The sequence below is a fragment of the Ochotona curzoniae genome, unplaced genomic scaffold (assembly GCF_017591425.1).
Source record: "Ochotona curzoniae isolate NIBS_2020 unplaced genomic scaffold, NIBS_Ocur_1.0 patch75, whole genome shotgun sequence".
Lineage (NCBI taxonomy): Eukaryota > Metazoa > Chordata > Mammalia > Lagomorpha > Ochotonidae > Ochotona > Ochotona curzoniae.
Window position 1 is genome coordinate 743,721 of NW_024467056.1, and position 24,326 is coordinate 768,046.

A 24,326-nucleotide genomic window follows, 5' to 3' on the forward strand; every position below is an offset into this window, starting at 1 on the left:
GGTAACTGCATCTGTTAACACTTGCAATAACAGAAAATTTTGATGCATACTGAAAAAAGTAGCATAATGAACCCCTGTAAGCCCATCACCCAGTTCTACCAAGTAACAACCCTATACCCCCTCTATCCACCTCATCCACTTCCCATCCTTTCTAATTTCTTGAAGCAATTTTACATACTATATGTTTTTACACATATTTAAGTGCACGTTTTCAACAGATCATAAATTTTTATAGGCCTAATCAATTACAAAGTTTAAAAATTTCAAAAATTTTGTAATAAAAAACAGATATCCTATTGCACTTCATTACATAGTACACTTGTTAAACTAAAAATTCAACAAAATGTAAAATTTTTGAAAAAAATTTGGTGTTTAAAACCCTACTAAATCAGAACCTGGACGTCACCAAGCTCTGTGGTGACTCATAGTATGGTGCAGCTTGAGATGCTGCCCTAAGTTACGTGTCCCCAGGCCTTAGCAAATTTTCTCAGATACACACTTTCTACGAAACGACAGGATTTTTCTCCCCACTGGTGAATCTTAGAAACCTAGAACACTTTCTTGTGTCAGGAGCCGTGTACTATAGCCACACTGAAGCCATTTTGAATATAGAACTGTGGGCCAGTAGAAAACCCCCGGCTGGCTAGATGCTTGGGAGAGAAGTTATGAAACTAATCACACGCTTAGTGTCAATTGTTTGTAGCAACTGTTTTAGAATGTGATTTATGCTGTACCTGCCGACATCTTGTTACTGATTACCTATGCTATTGTTGATATGCTGGTTACTATTGTGGATATGGTGGCTGCTCAAGAACAATCGGTCTGGAGACCATGGCTTGCGTCCTAGTTTCTCCTTTCCTCCCTGAGCCTTAGTTACTGAAGAGTATAAAAACCCTCAACTAAAATCAATAAACTGACAGCTTGATCAGACATCCTGTCTTGCTGTCCATTCTTCGTGTCTCTTGTCCCCCAATCTCTCCTAGGTGGTTGCGACCCCCGCTGACTGTCCTGCTGGACGGGACAGTCAACAGGAGGCAATAAAATATGTGTTAAATGGATAGATACATTTTAATAATTTAGGGCCAACATTGTGGCATTGAAGCTTAAGTCTCCATATGCAGTGCTAGCATCTCATATGTGTACCAATTAGTCTCAGATGTTTCACTTCCAATCTGGCTCTCTGCTAATGTGCTTAGGGAAACAGCAGGGATGGTCCAAGAAATTGGGCCTCTGCACCCACATAGGACGCCAGAAAGAAGTTCCAAGTTCAATGCTTCAGATTAACCCAGCTCCAGCCACTGAGGCTACTTGGGGAGTGAACCAGTGAATGGAAGCTCTCTCTGTGTCTCTCCTCCTCCTTTCTGTAAATTTGCTTTTCAAATGAAAATAAATAAATCTTAAAAAACAAAAACAAAAACCACCACCCCTTCCTCGAAACTCCCTTGAAATGAAACAGTAAATTTAAAAGAAATTAACTCATACCTCCCACCATACTTAAAGCAAGACATTGTGAAACTGCCTATACCTGGCTAACTTCAAATTCTCTCATCATACACTCTTGAGCTCTGTTCAGGCAGGCTTTTTGTTCCCACAACTTCGTCAATTCTGTTCTTGCTACTGTCACTAAGGGTAATAGTTCTCAATCCTCCCACCTGACCTAGCAGGAGCATCTGACCCAATCACTCATCCTTGGAATACTGTCTTCAGTTACCTCTTGCCTCACTGCTCATTCTTTCATTTCCTCTGCTAATTCTACTTCATCCTGACTCCTAAACGATACAGAATTTTTAAAGGCCCAGTCCTTGCAGTCATTAGCTATACCTTACTTTATTTCCTTGACTGTATCCAGTTTCATAACATTTGATGACGACCAAATTATTTCTCTGCCTCAACCTCTCCTCCTCGTTTCTGCCAATTGGAATATATAACTGACATCCTAATCTTTGCCCACCAACTCCAACTCATCCCATCCAAGTTCTTCCTTAATTCGGTAAAGGTCAATTCCTTCCTGACACTAAGTGAAGCCTTCTCCAACCCACCCTATCTGCAACTGAAAGCTCCAGCTTCTGCATAGCAATCCCTGTCCTTTTTTGCTTGCTTCACCTCCTCCACAGCACTTATCACTGATATAATAATACTTAACTGCTCTTGCTTAAATTTTGTCTGTGTCCCTATCACCCACAACCAAGATACAAACTCCAAATCTCTTGTTTACTTGCTGTTCCCCAACATCTAGTACCTAGGAACTCAGTAACAGAGTTACTTTAAAAAAAAACCCCAAAAAACAAAACAAAACAAAAAAACTACTAGACAGTTACAATAGCAATGTTACTCTCAATTTGCCAAATTTTTTTGAAGAATAAGGCTCTCTCTACCACCACCACCACCAAATTTACTCTAATGGTTTGGTGTTTTTATGGCATTAGTTACACTACAGGTTTTCCTGCAGATCCTCCTTGAACTCCAAGAAGTGAAATGCAAAGGCAACAGTAGTATTCTCCCAGTGTTTACAACACTACAAAATTTCAGAAACCTCCTTCCTATTTAGAAATTCTTCCAATTCTCTTGGAACTAACTAGTACATCTAAAGCCTGCAATACCAATTCAATTTCAGCAACATTTTCAACTGTTCTTATACGGAGGAAATTACTTACTTGACTATGCCATATCCCAGACTGACTATGATGACCAGAGTTCGAGCCAGTGAGCGTTTGACTGCCGAAAGCAATTCTGCAAGGATCAAGGCCCCTTGTACTGCAGGAAGAAAAGAGGAAAGTTCATTTCATTACCAGAATGATGATCTCTAGAATTCTCTGGAATACGTATTGGTACTGGTTCTACTAAAGGAGTACATTTTCTGCAACTTTTAGAAGTACAGAGGATGGCAGCATTTATAATCTTACAGCATTTTTTGTGCTAGTTAATCTTCTCTGCCCGTACCGACCTCCAACTTCATTAAAATCTCAAAAGAATACTTTACCCTATGGATTACAATATCAAAGAAAAAGTCCCCCTCATTTTTAAAAGCTGAATTATAGGTAAACCTTGTAAAGTAAAAAATACATGCATAAGCATGCATGTCGGTACATATACCTTCCAACTCATTTTCATGTCATTTAATGAGGGAAAGATATATATAGTGTATCTTGTAACAATAATTAATAAGCAGAGGATCTGATGGGGCAACTGAAGCTATTACAAAATATTTTGATGCAAAACAAAATTTTTCATTACCAGCTTACCTTATTAAAAAGATACGCACCATCCTATTTTCTTGGTATTACTGTATTAATTCCTAGCTGTACTTTCTGCCTACATTTTAAGATTTTTGAAATCAAAGTGTGTGTTAACAACATCTTACAAGAAAATTAGCATTATTAATTTTCTTTCCAATTCTTCTTTATTAGATGTACTTGCTACCTTAGAAATCAATGGTAACTGAGATTTAACAGCGGTTACGATCATTCCCTAAATGGTCACTCTCATGTCTTATGAATTTGATTCTAATAAAATCACTTCTACACCTCTAAATCCATTAATTATATAAAGTTATAACAAAAGTCACAATCAGTGATTCTAATAATTAACTGAAGAATTAAATCTATTTAGTCAATGGTGACCAAGGGAAAATTTTCACGTATCTCATTTGCCCATCGCTTAAACCAATAACCATTTTTTGTTGACATACCAGATTCTCCTTTGTATCGAATATTCTGAAATTCTGCATAGAAGACAGCTTTCTCAAGCATTCCCAGGAAGATGACTGCACCAATCCAAAACTGAATTCTCAGGAGATCTCTCCAGTAGCAGGCAGACCATGCCAGCCACAGAACACCAAACAGGACGTAGACAATACACATCACCATGAAAAACTGTCATCCAATCAGATGAGAAATAAAAAGGAAAATTAGGGCCAAGAGTCAAGTATCAGGACTTAGAATCAATACAGAGTGATAAATTAATAAATATGTATATACCACCTTCCATTTAGAAAAGAACCAGTAGATCTTTGGCGTTTACCTCTCACACACACAGAATTCTCTCTTCTGGGAAAGAAGCTATCTAAGGACCTATCTTCAAGACTGTTTCCATATTCTGAACAAAGATATCAGTTAAGAGTGCAGAGATGCGACAAGAAAAAGTACATCCAGAGACTACATGACAGGGCAGAAAAAGAGAAAGCAAGAGAAATCTGAAAACAGATTAAGAGGGGCTAGTGTTGTGGCACAGCAAGTTGAGCTGCCACTGTGATGTATCACAGTTCTAAACTGAGTCCAAGCTGTTCCACTTTCAATCCAGTTGCTTGTTATCAAACCTGGGAAAAGCAGATGGCCCCAGTGCTTGGGTCCCTGTTGTACTCTTGGAATACAGATGGAGTTCCCAACTCCAAAATTCAAGCCAGTTCAGTCAGTGTGGTAATTTGTAGAGTAAATCAGTGCATGGAAGCTCTCCTCTCTGCCTCCCTCTTTCTATAATTTTAATTTCCAAATAAATATAACCTTTTAAAGAAAACTGATTAAAAACAAACCTAGACATAGGCACAATATACACGTGTGTGCATACACAAACACACAACCAGAGAAGAGCTGAACACTTCATTACTTGAGTATTTAAGTGGGATCAGAAACTACAAGGTTATATCAAGAAGTGCTTGCTTTGGAACCCAGAGAGGATATGAGATGGTCTCCAAGATCACTTGCATGTCTCAAATGCACAAAGTTTGTGACTTCTTTAATTTACAGATTAAAAAAACAAGGCACACAGGGGATACTGAGTTGCACAAGGCTGCAGTCTAACAGAAGTTCAGAGTTAAGGACAACATTTTCTGAGTTGGACAGACTGTATAAAAAAGAACACTACACATAACATGGGTGATCTTCCAAATTAAACTCCTTTCACAATAAGGTTGAAGAACATAAGTTCACTTACGATCATCAGCGGGTAGTCTTCAAGGGTGAGGTATTCATACGGACCCTTTACTTCAACAGTCACTGCCAAAACACAGTTCTTAGAATTAATTTCATGGACTCAAAATTTAAATAAAACATTTCCTAAAATGTGTTCGATGGGACAGTTGGTTGGCAGTGGCTGGGATGCGATCTGAGATACTGGCACCCCATTTGTAATTCCACCTTCCTGCTAATGCACAGCCTGAGACACAGCAGGTGCCAGCTCAAGTGGCTGTAACCACCCCCCACAAGGGAGACCTGGATTCAGTTCCAGGCTTCAGGCTTCGTTCGGCATGGCCCAGCACTGACTATTATAGACATTTGGGTAATTGAAGATTCCCCCTCTCTCAAATAAGATAAAAATAGATAAATTGTTGAAACCTTTTATAATTTAAAAATTTTTTAATTCATCAAATGCATTAGATCAATTTATTTTAAAATTTCATTGAATCATTTCCTTTTAACCACTTCAATCCTGGTGAATACTGTACCTGCACAATACTCTGAAATTCACTAAGGATTCTCAAGAGTCCACACATGTCCTGCAAAGCTCCCCTATCTGCGCTCCAGTAAGAAGCGGAAAGCCCTTTTGTTCCAACACTCACACCTTTTGAAGACTACCCTGACTATTCCCTCCACAAAGGCTTCCCTGGGCTGCCTATCTGTAGTTATCTTCTTTCTCCTTTCAACTCTAAACACTTCAGACAGACATTGCTTACAACACATCATTCTTGTGCTTTATAGGACATACTTTCTTTGTTATTATTTTCTTTTTAACACTGTTGACACAGTTGAACGGGATGCATGCCCATGTGAACCTCTGATATGGGGGAGGGAGGCTCAGGTATGGAGGGATTAAATCTACAGTATCATACTTAATAGTGAAATGTTCCAATATTGCCAGTAAAGTCAGCCCAGCAGCAAAACATGGACTGGCAGCATTATTATTTCTATTCAATATTCTGCTTGAAAAGCAGGATAGAGAAGCAAACTACAAAGCAAAAAGAAGAAACCACGAAGGAAACAACCAATTAGGAAGTTATTAAAAAATTCCAGGTAAAACATGCTCACTCCATGAACTAGACAGCAACAGTGGGAAGGAAAATTAAAAAAAATTGAGATAATAACAATTACTCATATTAACTAAAAAATGTCCACATTTTGATAATTCTAGTTCAGTATTTATATATATATATATATATTTTTTTTTTTTACTTTTTTTTTTAAATAACAAAGTCAGATATATTGACAGGAGGAGACAGAGAGGAAGATCTTCCACTCGATGATTCACGCCCCAAGTGAATGCAACAGCCGGTGCTAAACTGATCTGAAGCCAGGAGCCAGGAACTTCTTCCAGGTCTCCCACTCGTTGCAGGAACCCAAGGCTTTGGGTCATCCTCAACTGCTTTCCCAGACCACAAGCAGGGAGCTGGATGGGAAGTGGAGCTGCTGGGATTAGAACCGGCGCCCATATGGGATCCCGGCGTGTTCAAGGCAAGGACTTTAGCTGCTAGGCCACTGAGCCGGGCCCTCCAGTTCAGACTATTGAGAGCAACATTAATTAAAAATTTAAAATGCAGCAAGATCAAATGGTGAAAATTAAAATCCAGTATTCTGGATTTCAGTATTCTAGATAATCTTCACCTGTGGTGTTAGCATCCCAAATGGGTTCCAGTTCATGTCCTGGTTGCTCCATCTGCAATCCAGCTCCCTGCTAGTGGCCTGGGAAAGCAGTAGAGGACGACCCAAAGCCTTGGGCCCCTGCCTCCATGTAGGAGACCCAAAAGAAGCTCCCATGCTTGTGGAGAGCATAACCAGCTGCACATGGAGGATATGGCAGTCTATTGGAACCTGCAGAGGATACCTGGCACCATAACAGAGGACAGAACAAACCAATCAACTACTCCAGCCATATGTGGGCAGTGAAAAACTGGGTAAACGGAGACTCTAAGGTGGACTATGTCAATCCTGGATTCTGCAATGACTTCATAGCGCTTGGAATGGCAAGACTGGCAACAATTCCTAACTGTTGAACAATCAAACCACTTAAAAAAGACCCTTGAAGCATGTCCCACATTGGGGAGCTGGGATGGGTGGGAGACTGGGTAGGACTTTCCCCTTTATCTCCCCCTTTATCCCAGATACAGAAAAAAAAATGTGGAAATAATAGTCTTACCCACTTTCTTGTAGCCCTTGAACCTTTGTGCCCTAATTAACTATGTAAAGAATGTCAAAAATAAAGAAAAAAAAAAGCAGCAGCAGCAGCAGCTCCCATGCTCCTGGTTTAAGTTCAGCTCAACTCTGACTGCTGCTGCCATTTGGGGAGTGAACGAGCAGATGAAAGAAATTTGTTTGTCTCTCCCCCTCTAACTCTCTCAAGTAAAATTAATAATCTTTTAAAAATAAATAAATAAAATAAAATGAAATCTAATATTTTTAATACCTAGTTAGCAAGTAATGCAAAGTATCTCTGACTGTGCTGGCTAAAACTAGGTGCAGAACATAATTTTTCTTTCAGTTTTTTCACTTTGAAAAAATTACTCCCTCACTAAAAGCAGTTTTATAGTATTATATTGTATGACACAACCAGAAAAGAACAAACTTTACTTACTGGTAAAAAGATTACTCAATGAATTTTCTTTTGCTAATTCCTTTGAGGATGAAATGCCAATGTGTACAATGAAAATGTAAGGTGCATCTTGCCAAGTTTGCAATGGTTCATGCATTGCCTAGAAAAGGAAAAAGAACCTCAATTCTTCATATGTTGAGAGCACAACTTAATTAACATAACATGCAAGTTGTAGTTTACAGTATGCCCAGCAATATGGTTTACTCTTCCTTTTATCCCATGTCAGTGCAGAGTGTTCATACAACAATGTGATGCAGTCTATAGATCAGTCACAGGAAGCACACTTCACAGATTGTTACACGAATCCTAACAAACATATTTACATTTTAGGAAGGAAATGAAAGCTAAAATCCCTAACCTGAATGTTTAGTCATCCTAGGAAACCTGATCATATTTATGCCAAACTCATGAAACTAAGAAATTTAAAGATCATTTAAATTTTCTTTGAAGAAAAAAATTCATGAACATGAATAAATGTAAATTGCAAACACCAGTTCCTAAATCTCAACGCGTACTCAATGCCCTTTCCAAGACTACCAGAATAGTTACTAACATCAAAAACCTAATTCTGGGTTAAACTATGTGGGGGACAAGCCAGTGCCCCTAAACTCAGGGGGTCAGACTAGCAGCTTCCATGTCTGTGACTCTGTGAGGCACTTATTCCTGCTTTCTACCCCAACTCAAACATAAAAGAATATGAGCATATACACAGCTTTTCCTCCTCATACATGACAGCACCCAGATACTTAAAACTCTCAACTGAATACTGTCTGGTTTTAAAAGAAGCTTTTGTCCAGCCTTTTTTTGGGTAAGTCCCACTGATCTACAAAAACCCTCCACGTGGATAACAGATTTTGTATTTTCATGCATTTTCCTGGGGAGCCTCAGCTTCTCTCAAATGTTCAAGTGCTGTACAACCCAAGAGAGGGCTGAAATAAGACCTCAAAAATTATACTCCATGAAACAATCCAAATACAACTGCTGAGGTTATCTTGGTAATTTAGGAATATCAGTAATATGACATACTGAATCAAACCAAGTTTTCTCCTCCTGACGGTGTCTGACTAGAACCAGGCGCAGTGTTAAAAAAGGTTTCAGCTGCACAAGTCTGGATAGCGTACATTCATAATCCACAACGGAACCTGTCCACATCTCACTGGTTCACTAATACAACATTGCTATAATAAGCTGCTCTGCTACTGACTCTAAAACTACCTCTCATAAATCTTAAAAGGTACCACATTCTGGGGCTTGGAAAATCAAATACTTAAAGTCAACTAAGGCCCAACTTTCAGAAGAAAGATCAAATGAAAGATAATTCTTTGATTTCTTTTGACTCAGCTTAAAAATCTGTATTTTTAAATATTATTTGTTATAGTCGGCTAGCTTTAATCACCAAGAACACAGTTTAGGCACTGAGTAATACTCAAAATATGCAGGAGTCAAGTGAATAAAGCAAAATCCCAGCCAAGATACACATAAATGAACACGGACCCTCAATGGTAATTTATAAATACAATTTGCAATAATAATGTGTCACATTAGACCAAGCATATAAAATCCATCCTAAATGAACCGTCATTATAAGGAAAGAGAAAAACTTAACTCTTTCTCAGAAAAAGAAACTTCTACAACTTCTTTGAAAATCTTGCAAATCTGCCTAAAGATATTTACCTAGGAGTTAACTAAAAATTATGGAAAATAAAATATGATGCAGCTATAAAATATAATGCTCAATACACAAATTCACTAGTGAAATGTAAAAATTAAATAGCAACAACACTAACATGATCTGACATTGGTTAACAAGTATAGGCTTCGGGCCCGGCAGCATGGCCTAGCAGCTAAAGTCCTCGCCTTGAATGCCCCGGGATCCCATATGGGCGCCAGTTCTAATCCCGGCAGCTCCACTTCCCATCCAGCTCCCTGCTTGTGTCTGGGAAAGCAGTGGAGGACGGCCCAAAGCCTTGGGACCCTGCACCCACGTGGGATACCCGGAAGAAGTTCCTGAATCCTGGCTTTGGATCGGCATAGCATCAGCCGTTGCACTCACTTGGGGAGTGAATCATCGAGTGGAAGATCTTCCTCTCTGTCTCTCCTGCTCTCTGTATATCTGACTTTCCAATAAAATAAATAAATTTAAAAAAAAAAAGAAAAAAACAAGTATAGGCTTTATCAATAGTGTTGAACAATTAAAATTGCAAGAAAACAACTACAATGAATTTTTACTTTCAAGTTACAGAATAAAATTCTTCTACTAATACAGTTCTTCTGAAAGCAGAAAATAAAGATGTAAAAACAAATACAGGGGCAGGTATTTTGCTTAATGATGAAGGCATTGGTTGAAACTTCTACTTCCCATACTGGAGTGCCTGAGGTCTAGTCCTGGCTCCTCTCCTGATTGCTAACGCCCATCATGGGAGGCATGGGAACATCTCAAGTGATGTGTCCTGCCACTCATGTGGAGATCTGGATTGGGTTTCCAGCTCCTAGCTTTGGCCTGACTCAGCTCTGGCCCTGGGAATTTTCTGGAGTGTGTCAGGGGAAGGCAGTATATGAGAGTACACTAGGGTGCACAAGTTCTCTCTCAAGTGAGTATTAAGTAAAAAGTAATTACTTAGTAAAATGTCACTACGAGATCCGCTGCAACACTGTTTAATATTGCACATAATGAAATATATAACAAAAAAGTTGCAATAAATTCACACCTTAGGAAACTATCCAGAAGTAATGATGCAACACATTGACCAAACTAGAAAGCACACATTACACCGCTAGATTAAAATTTAAAGTTGCCAGATAATACACATTGCATGCAGCACTGTCTTTTTAAACTAAATTAAGGGACAGAAATTGTGGCATAGCAAGTGAAGTCACTACTTAGAACACCGTGCATCTCATACTGGAACACCTGCTTCAAGGCCCAGGTACTCTGTGCTTCCAATCCAGCTTCCTGAAACAAGCCTGGCAGGCAGCACAACACAGCCCACGCACTTCAATTCCTGCCACCTGAGCAGGAAACCCAGATGGAGTTGAGACTATTTTCTTCTTTCTGCTTATACATACTTTTCTAGGTTTTTGATAATATATACATATTAACAAAAACCCAATGGCTATCTTGTTTTTTTGCACAAAATTAATGTTTTTCCCACCCTTGTGTCATATTCCTTGATCCTTCACTAATGTTACATGAGGAAAAAACAAAAGCAAAACAAATGAAAAACTAAAATCAGACACGCTGGCTGCAACAAAGAACGGCTCAACATACTCAAATTCCTGTCACCCAAGAGACAACCTGGGCACAGATCTTGGTAACTTGGTAACTGTCTTCAGCCTGGCCAAGTTCCATTTGTTCTGGGCATTTAAGATATCTATATCTTTCCCTCCACCGCCTCTCTTTCTTGCCTGTGTGCATGCGCACAAACATGCATGTGTTTCAAATTAAAATGAAAAATAAAGTTTAAAAACGAAGAAAAATAGCTAAATCTCAATAAGAAAAGCAAGCTTGGAATACTTATTTCATTGCCTTCTACCAAGCTCCTTGAAAATGTCCTCAAAACAGGGCCCAGTGCCATGGCCTAGCGGCTAAAGCCCTCACCTTGTACACACCAGGATCCCATATGGGCGCCAGTTCTGATCCCGGCAGCTCCACTTCCCATCCAGCTCCCTGCTTGTGGCCTGGGAAAGCAGTGGAGGATGGCCCAAAGCCTTGAGACCCTGCACCCGTGTGGGAGACCTGGAAGAAGTTCCTGGATCCTGGCTTTGGATCGGCATAGCACCGGCTGTTGCAGTCACTTGGGGAGTGAATCATCAGATGGAAGATCTTTCTCTCTGTCTCTCCTCCTCTCTGTATATCTGACTTTCCAATAAATAAATAAATCTTTAAAAAAAAAATGTCCTCAAAACAATGAAAGCTATGAGAAACGGCAGCCTAGCAGCCAGCTGGGGGGACAAAGCAGGTCAGGAGGCCCTTCAAAGACAAACTACCTAACCAGAATGGCAGAATGCTGACAACTGCCATTCTCAGGCCTTGTATTTACTTAACCTGACCCAAGGATCACTCACCGTGAACAACACTATACTCAAGACACTTGTCAAAACCACTCGGCAGAAGGAGCGGATGTTTAGCATAGCATTTGAGGCATCTACATCCTACAGAGCATCTAGATTTCTGATGTCCAGCTCCTCACTCCAGCTTTCTGCTCATGAAGACACTGAGAGGCAACAGCAGTAGTTTAAGTAGTTAGGTTTCTCCCACTCTTGTGGGAGACCTGGACTAAGTTCCTGACTGCGGGCTTCCACTGCTCCTCAATCAAACACTGCAGGTGTGCGGGCAGCGAACCAGCATTTCTCTGTCCCTCCAGAAGGCTGGGGAGAGGGAAAGCAATCATAAAAGACAAAAGCTGCCGGATATGACCTTAAGTGACAGAGCTATCAAGGAATTGACCACGGGTGGGCAACTGGCTTAGTTAATATTTCACAACTTAGGACACCAACATACCATATTAGAGTGCCTAGGTTCATGGCCAGTTTGGATCCTAATTCTAGTTTCCTGCTAACAATTACCTCAGAAGACAGGGACAGTGTAAATACTTGGGTCCCTCCCACCCACGTGGGAGACCTGAATGTAGTTCCTAGCATTGGCCAGGCCCAGCCCCACCTGTTGCAGGCATTTGCACAGAGAACTGTGTCTGTCTCAGTTTCTGTATATTGTCTCTTCTTTCAAATAATTAACAAAAAGATGCCCTTTAAAAAAGAGAATAAATAAAAATTCCAAGAAAATTTTGGGAGAATGAGGGGTTCATTGGGGCTGTAAAAAGCTCTGAAATCTTCCTGGAACGCTGGATGGCCACGTGTATGTGCAGGGTTCTGCATACACGCCCGGATGTGTGCACAGGCCCAGGTGAGTTCTGAAAAGGCACTAATTACTCACTTCTGGCTGATGCCAAGACTCTCTGCAAGCAAGAAGCAAAGGTAAAGACAAATTCATAAACTGTGAATGCAGCCAGACATGAGCCGTGTACTATACGATTCTACTTGCATCCAGAGTCCAGAAAAGACAAAGCAAACTAGTCACTCACAGAGGGTGGTGAGATGAGGACTGATAAGGGATAAAGGACCACTTTTTGGGGTGATAAAGACTCCTGGAACTAGATATAGTGGGTGGCTGCACTGCTTGTGAATGTACTTAAAAAAAAAAAAGAACAGAAACCAAAACACAAAATTGCACACTTTAAAAGGATAAATTATCTGATATTTATTGTTATAAAATAAAAAAATTTATTTTTCAAAGAAACATAAGCCAACGTGAGAAGTATCTATCTTTTTCTCTTTTTTTAACCTTCTCTACATTTTTAATTAGACATTCTTTGAAGACTTTGCAAGTCTGAAGGGGAATGTGCAATAAGCACTCATACAATGTATATCTATAGCTTTTTGACATCACTTTAACTTTCCAAACTCTCTTCCCATCACACATCACCACATATAAGTTTTGATAACATTCAAGGTTCTTGTAATTAAATTTCTGTTCACAATTACTTACTGGGGAAGGTAGGAATAATTACAAAATGAAAATGGCTCACAGTATCACCTAGAGACAACCATTATTAACAGTTAGAATATAGCTTTCAGTCTTAAGTTTCTTTCTAAATGTTATCATATTGAGAACTTAAAAATAAACAATCATAAAACAGAATCTCAAATAACTTACAGTTCTGTCTCCAGTAAAGGTAAGATTTGTTCCATTCTCCTTAACCTTTAAACATAAAAAAAAAGAAAAAAATGAATTCAGAGCCTTTACTTTACTTTCAGAAATACATAAGGAAGACAATTACCTCCTGTCTTTCTCCTAGAAGAGGTAGTCGATGCACGAGATCCCCAGAAAAGCTCTAGAAGACACATAAAGCTAAGATTAAAGGCAAGTAATAAAAGTGTGATTCAAAAGTCACAAAAATGGATGAAGCAAAACATAATGCCTTAACAGAAATTCAACAAAACAGAATCAGCAGATGAAAATCTTCAAGTAATCACAAATGCCTGAGTAAAACAGCATCAATCAAATGATCCATTCAAGCATTAAGAAAGACAAAGTCGCAAATACAGGGTATGTAACTACATTAGAAGATCAGAAAACGCCCTCTCAGTTCAAGAAGCTCAGTAGCAGATGAGTAACTAACACTGTAATTCAATTCAAATATCTTAGACTTTATAAAAGTGTATAGAAATAAGGCTGTTTAGAACTACTTTAAGATTGTTTTAAAAACTGTGTATATTGGTATAACACAATGCAATGGGTAGCTTTCCAGAATTAAATTTAAGAAAGATAGATCAACACTCCCAGGCTGGGAAATATATTTGGGATATCAGAAGAAAACACATAAGCTGCTCAACACGACATTGTTTCTTTCTTCTAACTTTTGTCCACTACCGTAAGTTTACCTTCATTTTCCCTAAGCCACAACAAGAAATGAGACGTTATGACTCAACCACCAAAGATCCCAAGCAACTGTGGCACAACCCCCACCTTCAAAAACAGTCATTAAACTATTGCACCACAGTGAGCTAAGCTGCTGCTTGGCCTCCCATATCAGAGTGGTGGTTCAAGTCTGTATCATTCTTTCTCTGATCCGGAATCTTGATAAACATGCCTAAAAAAGCAAGTAGAAGATGGCCCAAGTGCTTGGGTCCCTGCTACCCCTGTGGGAGACCTGGATACTTTCTGGGTCCTGATATCAGCTTGGCCCAATCCTGGCTGCTAAGTCCATTAGGGAACTGTACCAGCAGACAGAAGAAGACTCTGCATTCCTTCTCTATCTATCCCACCCCGAACTCTCCCTTTTGCTGTTCTTGTAGAAAGAACAAAACAAAGACTACAATTGTAATAATTGTTTTTAATACCTATAAAATGTTTCCAGCAAAACATTGATGAAGGGTCTGCACAATGGCTCCACAGGCTAATCCTCCCCTCGAAGAGCTGGTTTCCCATATGGGCACTGGTTCCTATCCCAGCTGCTCCACTTCTGATTCCGCTCCCTCCCTGCCTGTGACCTGGGAAAGCAGTAGGGGATGGTCAAACTCCTTGGAACTCTGCACCCATGTGGGAGACTGAGAAGAAGGTTCTGACTCCTGACTTCAGATTGGCGTAATTCAGGCCATTTGGAGAGTAAACCAGTGGAAGGATGGTCTTTTCCTCTCTCTCTTCCTCTCTGCAAAATCGCCCTTTCATAATAAATAAATAAATAACCTTTTTTAAAAACAGAACACATTTGCTAAATATTATTTCCAAGAAAATAATTTCTGATCAGAACCTTCATGACCCCCTTTATATAAATAGCTATATAAAGACAACTATATTATTCATTGTTCCCTCTTTCCCTAAAACAAGGCATGAAATTTAAACTTAAGGCAGTGACACTCTTTAAACTTTTCTGATCTGCAGCAGATCTGTAAACCTACATAATTTGGTTTATATGGCGACTTATCAATTAGATGTGGCAACAACATTTCAAACCATCAGGTTCAAGGCCCAGTGAAGTGGCCTAGTGGTTAAGGTTCTCACTTTACAGGAACCAGGATCCCATATGGGCACTGGTTTGTGTGCGGGCAGCCCTACTTCCCATGCAGCTCCTTGCTTGTGGCCTAAAGCCTTGGGACCCCGCACCCAAGTGGGAGACCTCGAAGAGGCTCTAAGCTCATGGCTTCGGACTGGTGCAGCTCTGGCTATTGCAACTATTTGGGGAATGAATTAATGGATGGGAGATCTTCCTCTCTGTCTCTCTTCCTCTTTGTATATCTGACTTTCCAATAAAAAAAATAAATTAAAAAAAAAATCTTCCTCTCTGTATATGACTTTCCAATAAAATAAGAAAATCAAAATTATATTTTTAAATGAGGCTCAAACGTCAAGTGACAGAAAAACAAAATGTGATATTTATATACAACGTAAAATTATTCAATCTTAAAAAGGATGAAATTCTGATGCAGAAACTCTGCAACAAGGAAACCTGAAAATATCATGCTAGGTGAAAAAGCTATATAAAACAAGGAGTAGAACGTGTGTAACTCCATGCATAAGAGGTCTCTAGACTAACCAAATCCATACGAACAACAGCAGCACAGTACTTTCTAAGGATGGGAGTTACTTAATGTGTATAAAGTTTTGGCTTGTGATGATAGAAGTTCTAAAAAAAGAAAGAAGCAGTGGCTGCACAATAATATGAATACAACTGTATGCTTACAAATGGTTAAAATGATGAGTTTTCTGATCTGTACGTGATGTGTTGGCTCTTTATACACAAAAGAAATCACATACTCCTTTTGATTAATACATCAGCAGCTGACTATGCACCTTTCAGAATAAAGGTTCAATTCAATCCTACTGAAGAAACTAAAGATAGGAAATGAACAGAGACAAAAACACAGATACTAGATTTTTCACCTCTTCCATTTCAACTACTGTGAAAGATTACCTGTGTTTTAAAGAGTTCACTGCAATTCTGGAACAACTTTGATGACGTTAAGTATTTCCCAGATGAGCCTTTTTTTTCCTTAAGATTTTCCAAATATGTTTCCACTTCATCAGCCTGGAAAAAGAGAAGATCCAAAGACTAAACAATCATTGACAACTGAAGATACTTAGATGATAACAAGATCATCTGCTGCAGAAATATAATTTGAGTTTAATATGAATCTTAACAGCATAAGGCAAAGATCAGGAAACATTATCAACAAATCTAAGGCAAGGGGTCGGCACTGAGGCACAGCCAACTGATGCCAACATCCCATGTGCGTGACAATTTTACCCCTGGCTGCTCCACTTGCCAATCCAGTTCCCTGTTAATGCAACTCGGAAAGCAGCAAAATACAGCCTGAGTGTTTGGGCCGCCGCATACGTATGGGAGACCTGGATGGATTTTGTGGCACCTACCTTCAAAGTAGCCCAACCCCAGCTGTAGATCATTTGCGGATAAAATCAAAAGAGGGAAAATCTCTCTCTCTCTTTTTTTCTCCATCTCTCATCCTTTTTTGTTAACTCTGCCTTTTAAATAAATTTTAAAATCTTAAAAGGAGAATCTGGCACTAGTAAATGCTTAAGCACAGAATTTCATTCTTTGGTTCCCAGAGGGTGGTTCCTATAATAATTCTGGGAAAATTGAGAAATAGCCAGAATACAGAGAATTCAGTTATCTAAAAATGCACTTAAAGAGTTACCCAGGCCCGGCGCCATAGCACAATGGCTAAATCCTCACTTTGGAAGAGCCAGGATCCCATATACATGTCAATTTGTGTTCCCGCTACTCCAATTCCCATTCCAGCTCCTTGTTTGTGGCCTGGGAGAGCAGTGGAGGATGGCCCAAAGCCTTGGGACCCTGCACCCCATGGGACACCTGGAGGAAGCTCTTGGATCCTGACTTCATATCGAATCAGCACTGGCCACTGAGGCCATTGGGGGAGCAGGCCAGCAGGTAGAGGATCTTCTCTGTAAAAATCAGATCTGCCTTTCCAACAAAAATAAAATCTTAAAAATAAAAATTACACAGGTGATTTTTATTTTTAAGAGTTTAGTGTCAACAACAAGATGTACTCAGGCACATGCACTGACATATGGCACAGAATAGTTGCTCTGCTTTGCAGCACACTGCCAATGCTTCATCTAGCAGCTCTGGTTGTGCCCTGCTCACAGCTCTGCTCTGGCCCCTCCTGTTCTCAGCTCCTCTCTTCCATCTCCAAGTACCTGTTTGTCACTCCACACTTTAATTGCGAGGCAATTCAAAAAGACTTTCACATTCTTAACTCACACAACTGCAGAACAGAATCTGCCAACATCTTGGACAGTTTACACGATGTCTCAAATATGTGAACCTTTTATTGTAAATTCAATTTTAAACCCTACTCTGGAGACAGTATCTCTCTCTAAATTCTTCTACCTTTTCGGTTCCTTCTACCATATAAATTCTACACAGCATTATATATATACATTTTTTAAAGATTTATTTATTTTTATTGGAAAGTCAGATATACAGAGAGGAGAGACATAGAGGAAGATTTTCCATCTGATGGTTCACTCCCCAAGTGAGTGCAATGGCCGGTGCTATGCTGATCCGAAGCCAGGATTCAGGAACTTCTTCCAGGTCTCCCACACAGGTGCAGGGTCCCAAAGCTTTGGGCCATCCTCCACTGCTCTCCCAGGCCACAAGCAGGGAGCTGGATGGGAAGAGGAGCTGCCGGGATCAGAACCGGCACCCATATGGAATCCCAGCGCATTCAAGGTGAGGACTTTAGCTGCTAGGCCATGGCACTGGGCCCATATACAACATTATATTAAAAAGCAAAACAAAAATTACCCAACACTGCACAAAAGATAACGGAAAATTTAAATAATAAATAGAGGCACAAAATGTTTAAGTTCAAAAACATGCCTGGCAGTGGAGAATTTTTTTTTTAAACACAGACGAATTATCTTTGTAAAGAAATTTTAAGAAAAAATCAGGGAAAGGGAGCAGGACAACCAAGAAATGATGTGAACTGTGCAATCAGGAGCATGAAAGCAGAATGGGGAAGGCCTGAAAAAAAATCCATCTCAGAACAATATATATCCAATGCTCAAGTATCATATATAAACTATGCTAATAACAGTAGTATATTTATCTGCCTTGAAGCAACAACACAAAAAACCACAGTGAGTAAAATTGCTTACTTTATCAGGAACTAAAGTAGTAACACCTATAGTGTACCAATTTTCATGTACTTCCATTAGAAATCAGTAACTGAAAACTAAATGCTATAGCAGGTATTTAGCAGGGCAGTTAAGAAGCTGCTTGAGGGGGCCTGGCATGATAGTCTAGTAGCTAAAGTCCTCACCTTATATGCCCCAGATTCCCATATGGGTGCCAGTTCATGTCCTGTCTGCTCCACATCCCTTCCAACTCCCTCCTTGTGGCCTAGGAAAGCAGTCAAAGATGGTCCAAAGTCTTGGGACCCTGCACCCACATGGCAGACCCAAAAGAAGCTCCTGGCTCCTGCCTCCTGGCTTCAGATCAGCTCAGCTCTGACCGTTGCAGCCACTGGAAGTGAGCCAGGGAACAGAAGATCTTTCTCTCTCTATCTCCCTCTCTCTGTATATCTGCCTTTAAAAAAAAAATTATTTTTATTGCAAAGTCAGATATATAGAGAGAGGAGAAGAGGGAAAGAAATATCTTCCATTCAATGATTCACTCCCCAAGTGACCCTAACTGCTGGTGCTACGTCAACCCAAAGCCAGGACCCAGGAACTTCCTCCGGGTCTCCCACGTGGGTGCAGGGCCCCAAGGCTTTAGGCTGTCCTCCACTGCTTTCCCAGGCCACAAGCAAGGAGCTAGATGGGAAGTGGAGCTGTCAGAATTAGAACTGGTGCCTATATGGGATCCCAGTACGTTCAAGGCAAGGATTTTAGCCACTAGGCCACGGCACTGGGCCCTGCATATCTGCCTTTCAATAAAAATAAATAAATCTTTAAAAAAAATGCTGCTTGAGATGCTCTCATCTCATAGGGGAGTGCCTACATTATAAAGTCCTGGCTCTGTTTCTGATTCCAGCTTCCTGCTATAACATGCACTCTGGAAAGCATCAGAAGATGGTTCAGGTAGTCAGGTCCTTGCAACCAGTGTGAAAAACCTGTGGATTTAGTTCTGGGCTCCTGGCTTCAACCTAGCCTAAGTGCTGTAGCATCTGGGGAATGAATCAGCAAATGGAAGATTTTTGTTTCTGCCTTTAAAAAAAAAAGGAAATTTTAAAAAATCATAATATAGGACCCAACGTGGTGGCTTAGCGGCTAAAGTTCTCACCTCGAACACACCAGGATCCTATATGGGCATCGGTTCTTATCCCGGAAGACCCGCTTCCCATCTAGCACTCTGTGACCTGGGAAAGCAGTGGAGGATGGCCCAAAGCCTTGGGACCCTGCACCTGCATGGGAGACTCAGAAGAAGCTCCTGGCTCCTGACTTCAGAACAGCTCAGCTTCGATCGTTGTAATCACATGAGAAGCGAACCAGGAGATGGGAATTCTTTCTCTCTGTCTCTCTTTCTCTCTGTGTGCCAGCCTTTCCAATAAGTAAATAAATTTTTTTTTTAAAAAAAGAAAGTAACACTTAGGGGTCAGATTACCCCTGGGGTCCAAGGAAAGTCTAATGATACACTCCTTACCTTGAAGTTGTAGATTTCATTGTAACAGTCAGCACTTTTAAGAAACCAGGTTATATTCAAAGATTGATCACAAGGTTCTCCATCAACTGTAACGACAGAAATCTTAGAGAATAAAAGATGTTTCCAAAGTATTTTTCTTAAACTGTTAACATATATTTCTTTACATATCTATATCCTGAGACACTAAAAAACCAGCCCTTTTCCAAACACAAAATAATGAAGTAAATATATGCTAAATGCAATTGACTTTCTTCAGAGAAAACTTTTGTTCATCGAAAGAAAACAATAGTTAAGCAGTTTTTTACCTACTAAAACTATGGTATATTATGTGCTTTAAGGCTTTAACTTCTACACCTCTACTGGAAAAACCTGGGAATGTTAACCCAGTCCTAAGTTACAACCAATCTTACAGTACTGTTCAAATATTTTTTGAGCAGAGCACAGGTACACAGAGATACAATGGTACTGCATTAGGCTAACAGGGAATGGGCAGGAACAATTAGCTGTATTCCAACCATAAACATAAGGAATAACAGCACTAGGAATGTCATAAGACAATATTTATTATTACTAAATGGTGGTAAAATTCATGGCTAGACCTTAAAAGACATAAAGGCAGAGCAGGGCTGGCATTGTAGCTTCCTACTTGAGTTAAGCATGAGGATGCCAATATTCCGTATGGGATAGGTTTGAGTGCAAGGTTCTCCACTTTACATCTAGCTCCCTGCTAATGTACCTGGGAAAGCAAAGGAGAATGGCCCAACCCTGAACCTAAATGGGAAACCCAGAAGCATCCCTGGCTCTGAACCAGCCCAGCTCTGGCAGCTGCAGTCATTTGGAGAATGAAACCAGTGGATAGAAGCAACCCAACACAAGCTTCCACTTTTCTTTGCTCAAACTAACTTTCTAATTATCAGCATAGTTTCACAGGCTTCTTTCAAATTATGTAAAATTTGACCTAATAACATAATTTGTGGTGCCCAGCGAGGTGGCCTAGAGGCTAAAGTCCTTGCTTTGAACGTACCGGGATCCCATATGGGTGCCGGTTCTAATTCCGGCAGCTCCACTTCCCATCCAGCTCCCTGCTTGTGGCCTGGAAAAGCAGTCGAGGACGACCCAAAGCCTTGGGTTCCTGCACCCAGAGGAAGTTCCTGGCTTTGGGCTTCAGATCAGCGCAGCACCGGCTGTTGCAGCCACTTGAGGAGTGAATCATCAGAGGGAAGATCTTCCTCTCTGTCTCCCTTACTCTCTGTATATCTGACTTTGCAATAAAAAATACAAAAGAATTTGTGGAAATGATACAGATATTATAATTGACTATGAAATATTCAAACTAGTTAGTTAAAAGCCAATAAGAAACTATTCCCTAAACAAATTTCAAGAAAAATTTATGTTAAAATAAAAAGCTTAGGTGCAACACAATGGTTCAATTTGCTAATCCTCCACTTGTAAATGCCAACATCCCCATATGAGCACTGGTTTGTATCCTGGCTCTACTTCCCATCCAGCTCCCTGCTTATGGCCCGGGAAAGCAGCAGAGGATGGCCCAAAGCCTTGAGATGCTGTATCCACATGGGAAACCCAAAGGAGGATTCCAGTTCCTGGCTTCAGATTGGCTCAGCTCCACTCATTGTGGCCACTTGCGGAGTGAACCAGTAGACAGAAGATCTTACTCTCTGTCTCTCCTTCTCTCTACAAATCTACGTTTTCAATAAAAATTAAATGTTTAAAACTTTCAGTGGAAAGCTTTAAGAGACAGTGGAAATGGTCCGATGTGCTCCATGGAAAGCTATATATCACACCCACAAAACTATACACGGACACAACTGATAAGTGAGAAAGCACTGAAGTAACAAAGGAAATAAAGTGACATTTAAAAGGCTCAAATCTCACGTTAAACAATGATGTGAGCTTAACTTAGCCAGCTACAACTGGATCAAAATAGATGATCAACATGCAATTCAGGCAACAACAGGAATCAAAATCCCATTGTCCCTAGCAACTACTTTGACCTATAAACCCAATAAAGGCCCATACAACAAAGCAGGTTTTCACTGAAGTGAAGTCTGTGCTTGGGACAGTTTATTATCATGGGCATTATATATTCTTCACAGCAATCTGCCTGTAAAATTGCAATGCTACTAGAATGCAAGTTCACTGAGGGAAAGAAATTCCCTCTTCAGAAAGAGTGCCTGGCACATGGTATATTTGCCACAACTCAGAATTCTGTACTTTCAGGGAGAGATATATAGAAGCCCGTATCAGTGGCCTAGCTTTTCACCTCTGGTCTTCAGGGAGAGCTGCCTATGATCATGTAGTCTATACAAAAAAAGCACTTTCAAAGTGCAAAGCTTTTTATTAATGCACAATGGCATATTTCAGATTCAGATATAGCAGTGGCCCAACTGAACAAACTGGTTTTGTCCTGTGCAATCCCTTCTTTCCTGATAATCTCACTGAGTTTCCTCTTCCTTAGGGTGGTAAAGCACTCCTTGGACAAATAAAAGATCTACCGGACATATTTACTGTGAGCCAAAGGTTATGAGTTCAGTGAACATTTAACAAGCATCCGAGAGTAAAACGAGCGGGATATCTATGTCCCAGAACACCACCAGCAAAACACCATGTGGGAAATCAGCCAGCCTAGTCAGATATAACGCAACAGAAATGTGACTGAGTTTCTACCATAAATGCAACATAGCAAAAATATATATTTCACATGTATGTTATAGTATACTATTAAACTAACACAAATTATACATAGTGTGATACATATATAAGATAAAGAGAAAAATAAGGAGAAAAAGTTCACAGATGACTCAGTGAAAGCCCTTCAGTAACTCTAAATGTGTTCATTCCTCCACAGAGCCAGACTAGTATGTTGAAAGTAGACCCCTCATGAGGGGTAGAAAAATATGTATTTAAGCAGTTCATCAATATCCTTAAGAAACATAAGATTTTCATGAAATTCAAAAACTCACATTTCAGGAAGATAGTGGTATTTCTGAAAAGGATCTTTCCGAAGCTAAAATAATTCTTCCTCTGCAACAATAAAGGAAAGATAATTAGCAACAAAGCTGTGTCCAAAGCAGCTTGTAGCTATCAAGTCTTTAACTCGCCCAAATTAGTGTTCTTGACCAAGAAGATACTACCATCCTTCCTTTCAGTAAAATCAGGCTGCAGCCAAACAGCAGGATTGCACCCCGCAGTTCAGACATGCCTCCTTCCCTGCAGTCAGGGAAACCAGAACTTCATTCCTCCTCGGTAGCAGATCCCCCACAATCCTTCCCCTAACTCCATAACCACTGCCTCAAATGAACTGTTTTACGCAGAGTCATAGGATGATTTATTTCAGGTTTGGATTTAAAAGGGCCTTATTATTAACCACCTGTGCACCAAGTAAAAACAAACAAAAACCAAGAACCTGAAGATCCTCACCTACGGGGTAAAAAAAATTCTACCCTGCTTGCCATATAAACTACAAGCAGTGAGCAGAGCAGAATGAGATGCAAAGACCAACAAGATTTTAAAAAGGGATGATGCTTTTTGTCCGTCCTGGCACCTGAGGGTGGTCCCCTCACAGAACTACGCCTCTGCTTCAAAGGAGGTGTAAGGGAGACAGGGAGAGAAGGAGAGAGGGAGAAAGGACCCATCTTTCAAGTTCACTGCCCAAATGTAAGACCACATTACATTTATTAAATGATTTCTTTTATTTTCGCCATTCCCATGTTAACATATACTGCTTAAACATCCTTGAGCTTCCTCATCACATGGCAAGCCTTTAAAAAAAAATTTTAAACTTTTAAAAGAAATGCAACCATCCGGTGAGGAGAATTATCCAGAAAACTGTAACAGTGCACAGCACTAAATAAACTGGAGATGCCGTGAGCCCCTGGAATATTCTGAAACTTGGGATGGAAGACAACCCCTCTCTCCCATCTGCACACCCAAGTTTGCGTCGTTCTGCACCAGACAAGAAAAGTTGTGCCGCTCGCCGGGAGAGAGTCCGCTCCGCTGCTCCCTGCCAAACGAGGCTGGCCTCCCCAGGGAGCCGCATCCCGGCGGGTCCCCGGAATCCCACCCCTTTGGGAAACGGAATTCGGTTCAACCTTCCTGAACCCCTGGGGCCGCCGTAGCCCCACCCCTTGCTCCTCCGGGCTCAAGCGCCACTGTCACACTCACCGACGGTATCGGAATGTGCCACTTGGAGCGGTCGGCTGCAGACACAGGGGCCGGGCCTGCACCAAAAAGCGACAGTGGGGATGGCTGAATCCCTAGCAAAAGAAGAGTGACAGGCAGCACCTGAAGCCACGCACCCGCCGCCATCTTCACAGCCCTGGAGTGCCCACCGAAAGCATTGCGCCTTCTTCCGGCTCGTCCCGCCCACTTCCGGCTCGGCTCTGGGAAGGGGCGGGATCATCCGGGTCCTCCAAACACTGGGGGCCTGTTTGTATTGCGGCCTGGCGGCTCTTCCCTCAGCCCGCCGTCGCAGCTCCGTGGGTTTACTGCGCAGGCGCCGTCCTGTCGGTGCTTCGTCATAGGGGTTCGGGAACTCTGCAGAAG

General features: G+C 40.7%; 1 protein-coding gene across 5 annotated transcripts in view; it reads right to left on the reverse strand.

Annotated features, from left to right (window-relative positions):
* The window catches only part of LOC121168208 (transmembrane protein 87A), a 44,842-nt gene extending 20,694 nt beyond the window's left edge, over positions 1-24,148 (reverse strand). For 4 of the 5 annotated variants that reach the window (XM_040998107.1, XM_040998110.1, XM_040998106.1 and 1 more), the window contains exons 1-10: positions 23,946-24,148; positions 22,745-22,805; positions 19,764-19,849; positions 16,050-16,163; positions 13,416-13,469; positions 13,292-13,336; positions 7,561-7,678; positions 4,930-4,991; positions 3,689-3,872; positions 2,655-2,754 (exon numbers count right to left, since the gene is read on the reverse strand). In XM_040998107.1, the coding sequence (XP_040854041.1) occupies positions 2,655-2,754; positions 3,689-3,872; positions 4,930-4,991; positions 7,561-7,678; positions 13,292-13,336; positions 13,416-13,469; positions 16,050-16,163; positions 19,764-19,849; positions 22,745-22,805; positions 23,946-24,089 (968 nt within the window). In that variant the 5' untranslated portion in view covers positions 24,090-24,148. Of the gene's footprint in view, positions 1-2,654; positions 2,755-3,688; positions 3,873-4,929; positions 4,992-7,560; positions 7,679-11,746; positions 12,534-13,291; positions 13,337-13,415; positions 13,470-16,049; positions 16,164-19,763; positions 19,850-22,744; positions 22,806-23,945 lie in introns of those variants that run through there. The other variant, XM_040998111.1, reaches the window with a different exon arrangement.
* Between the last annotated feature and the right edge of the window lie 178 nt (positions 24,149-24,326).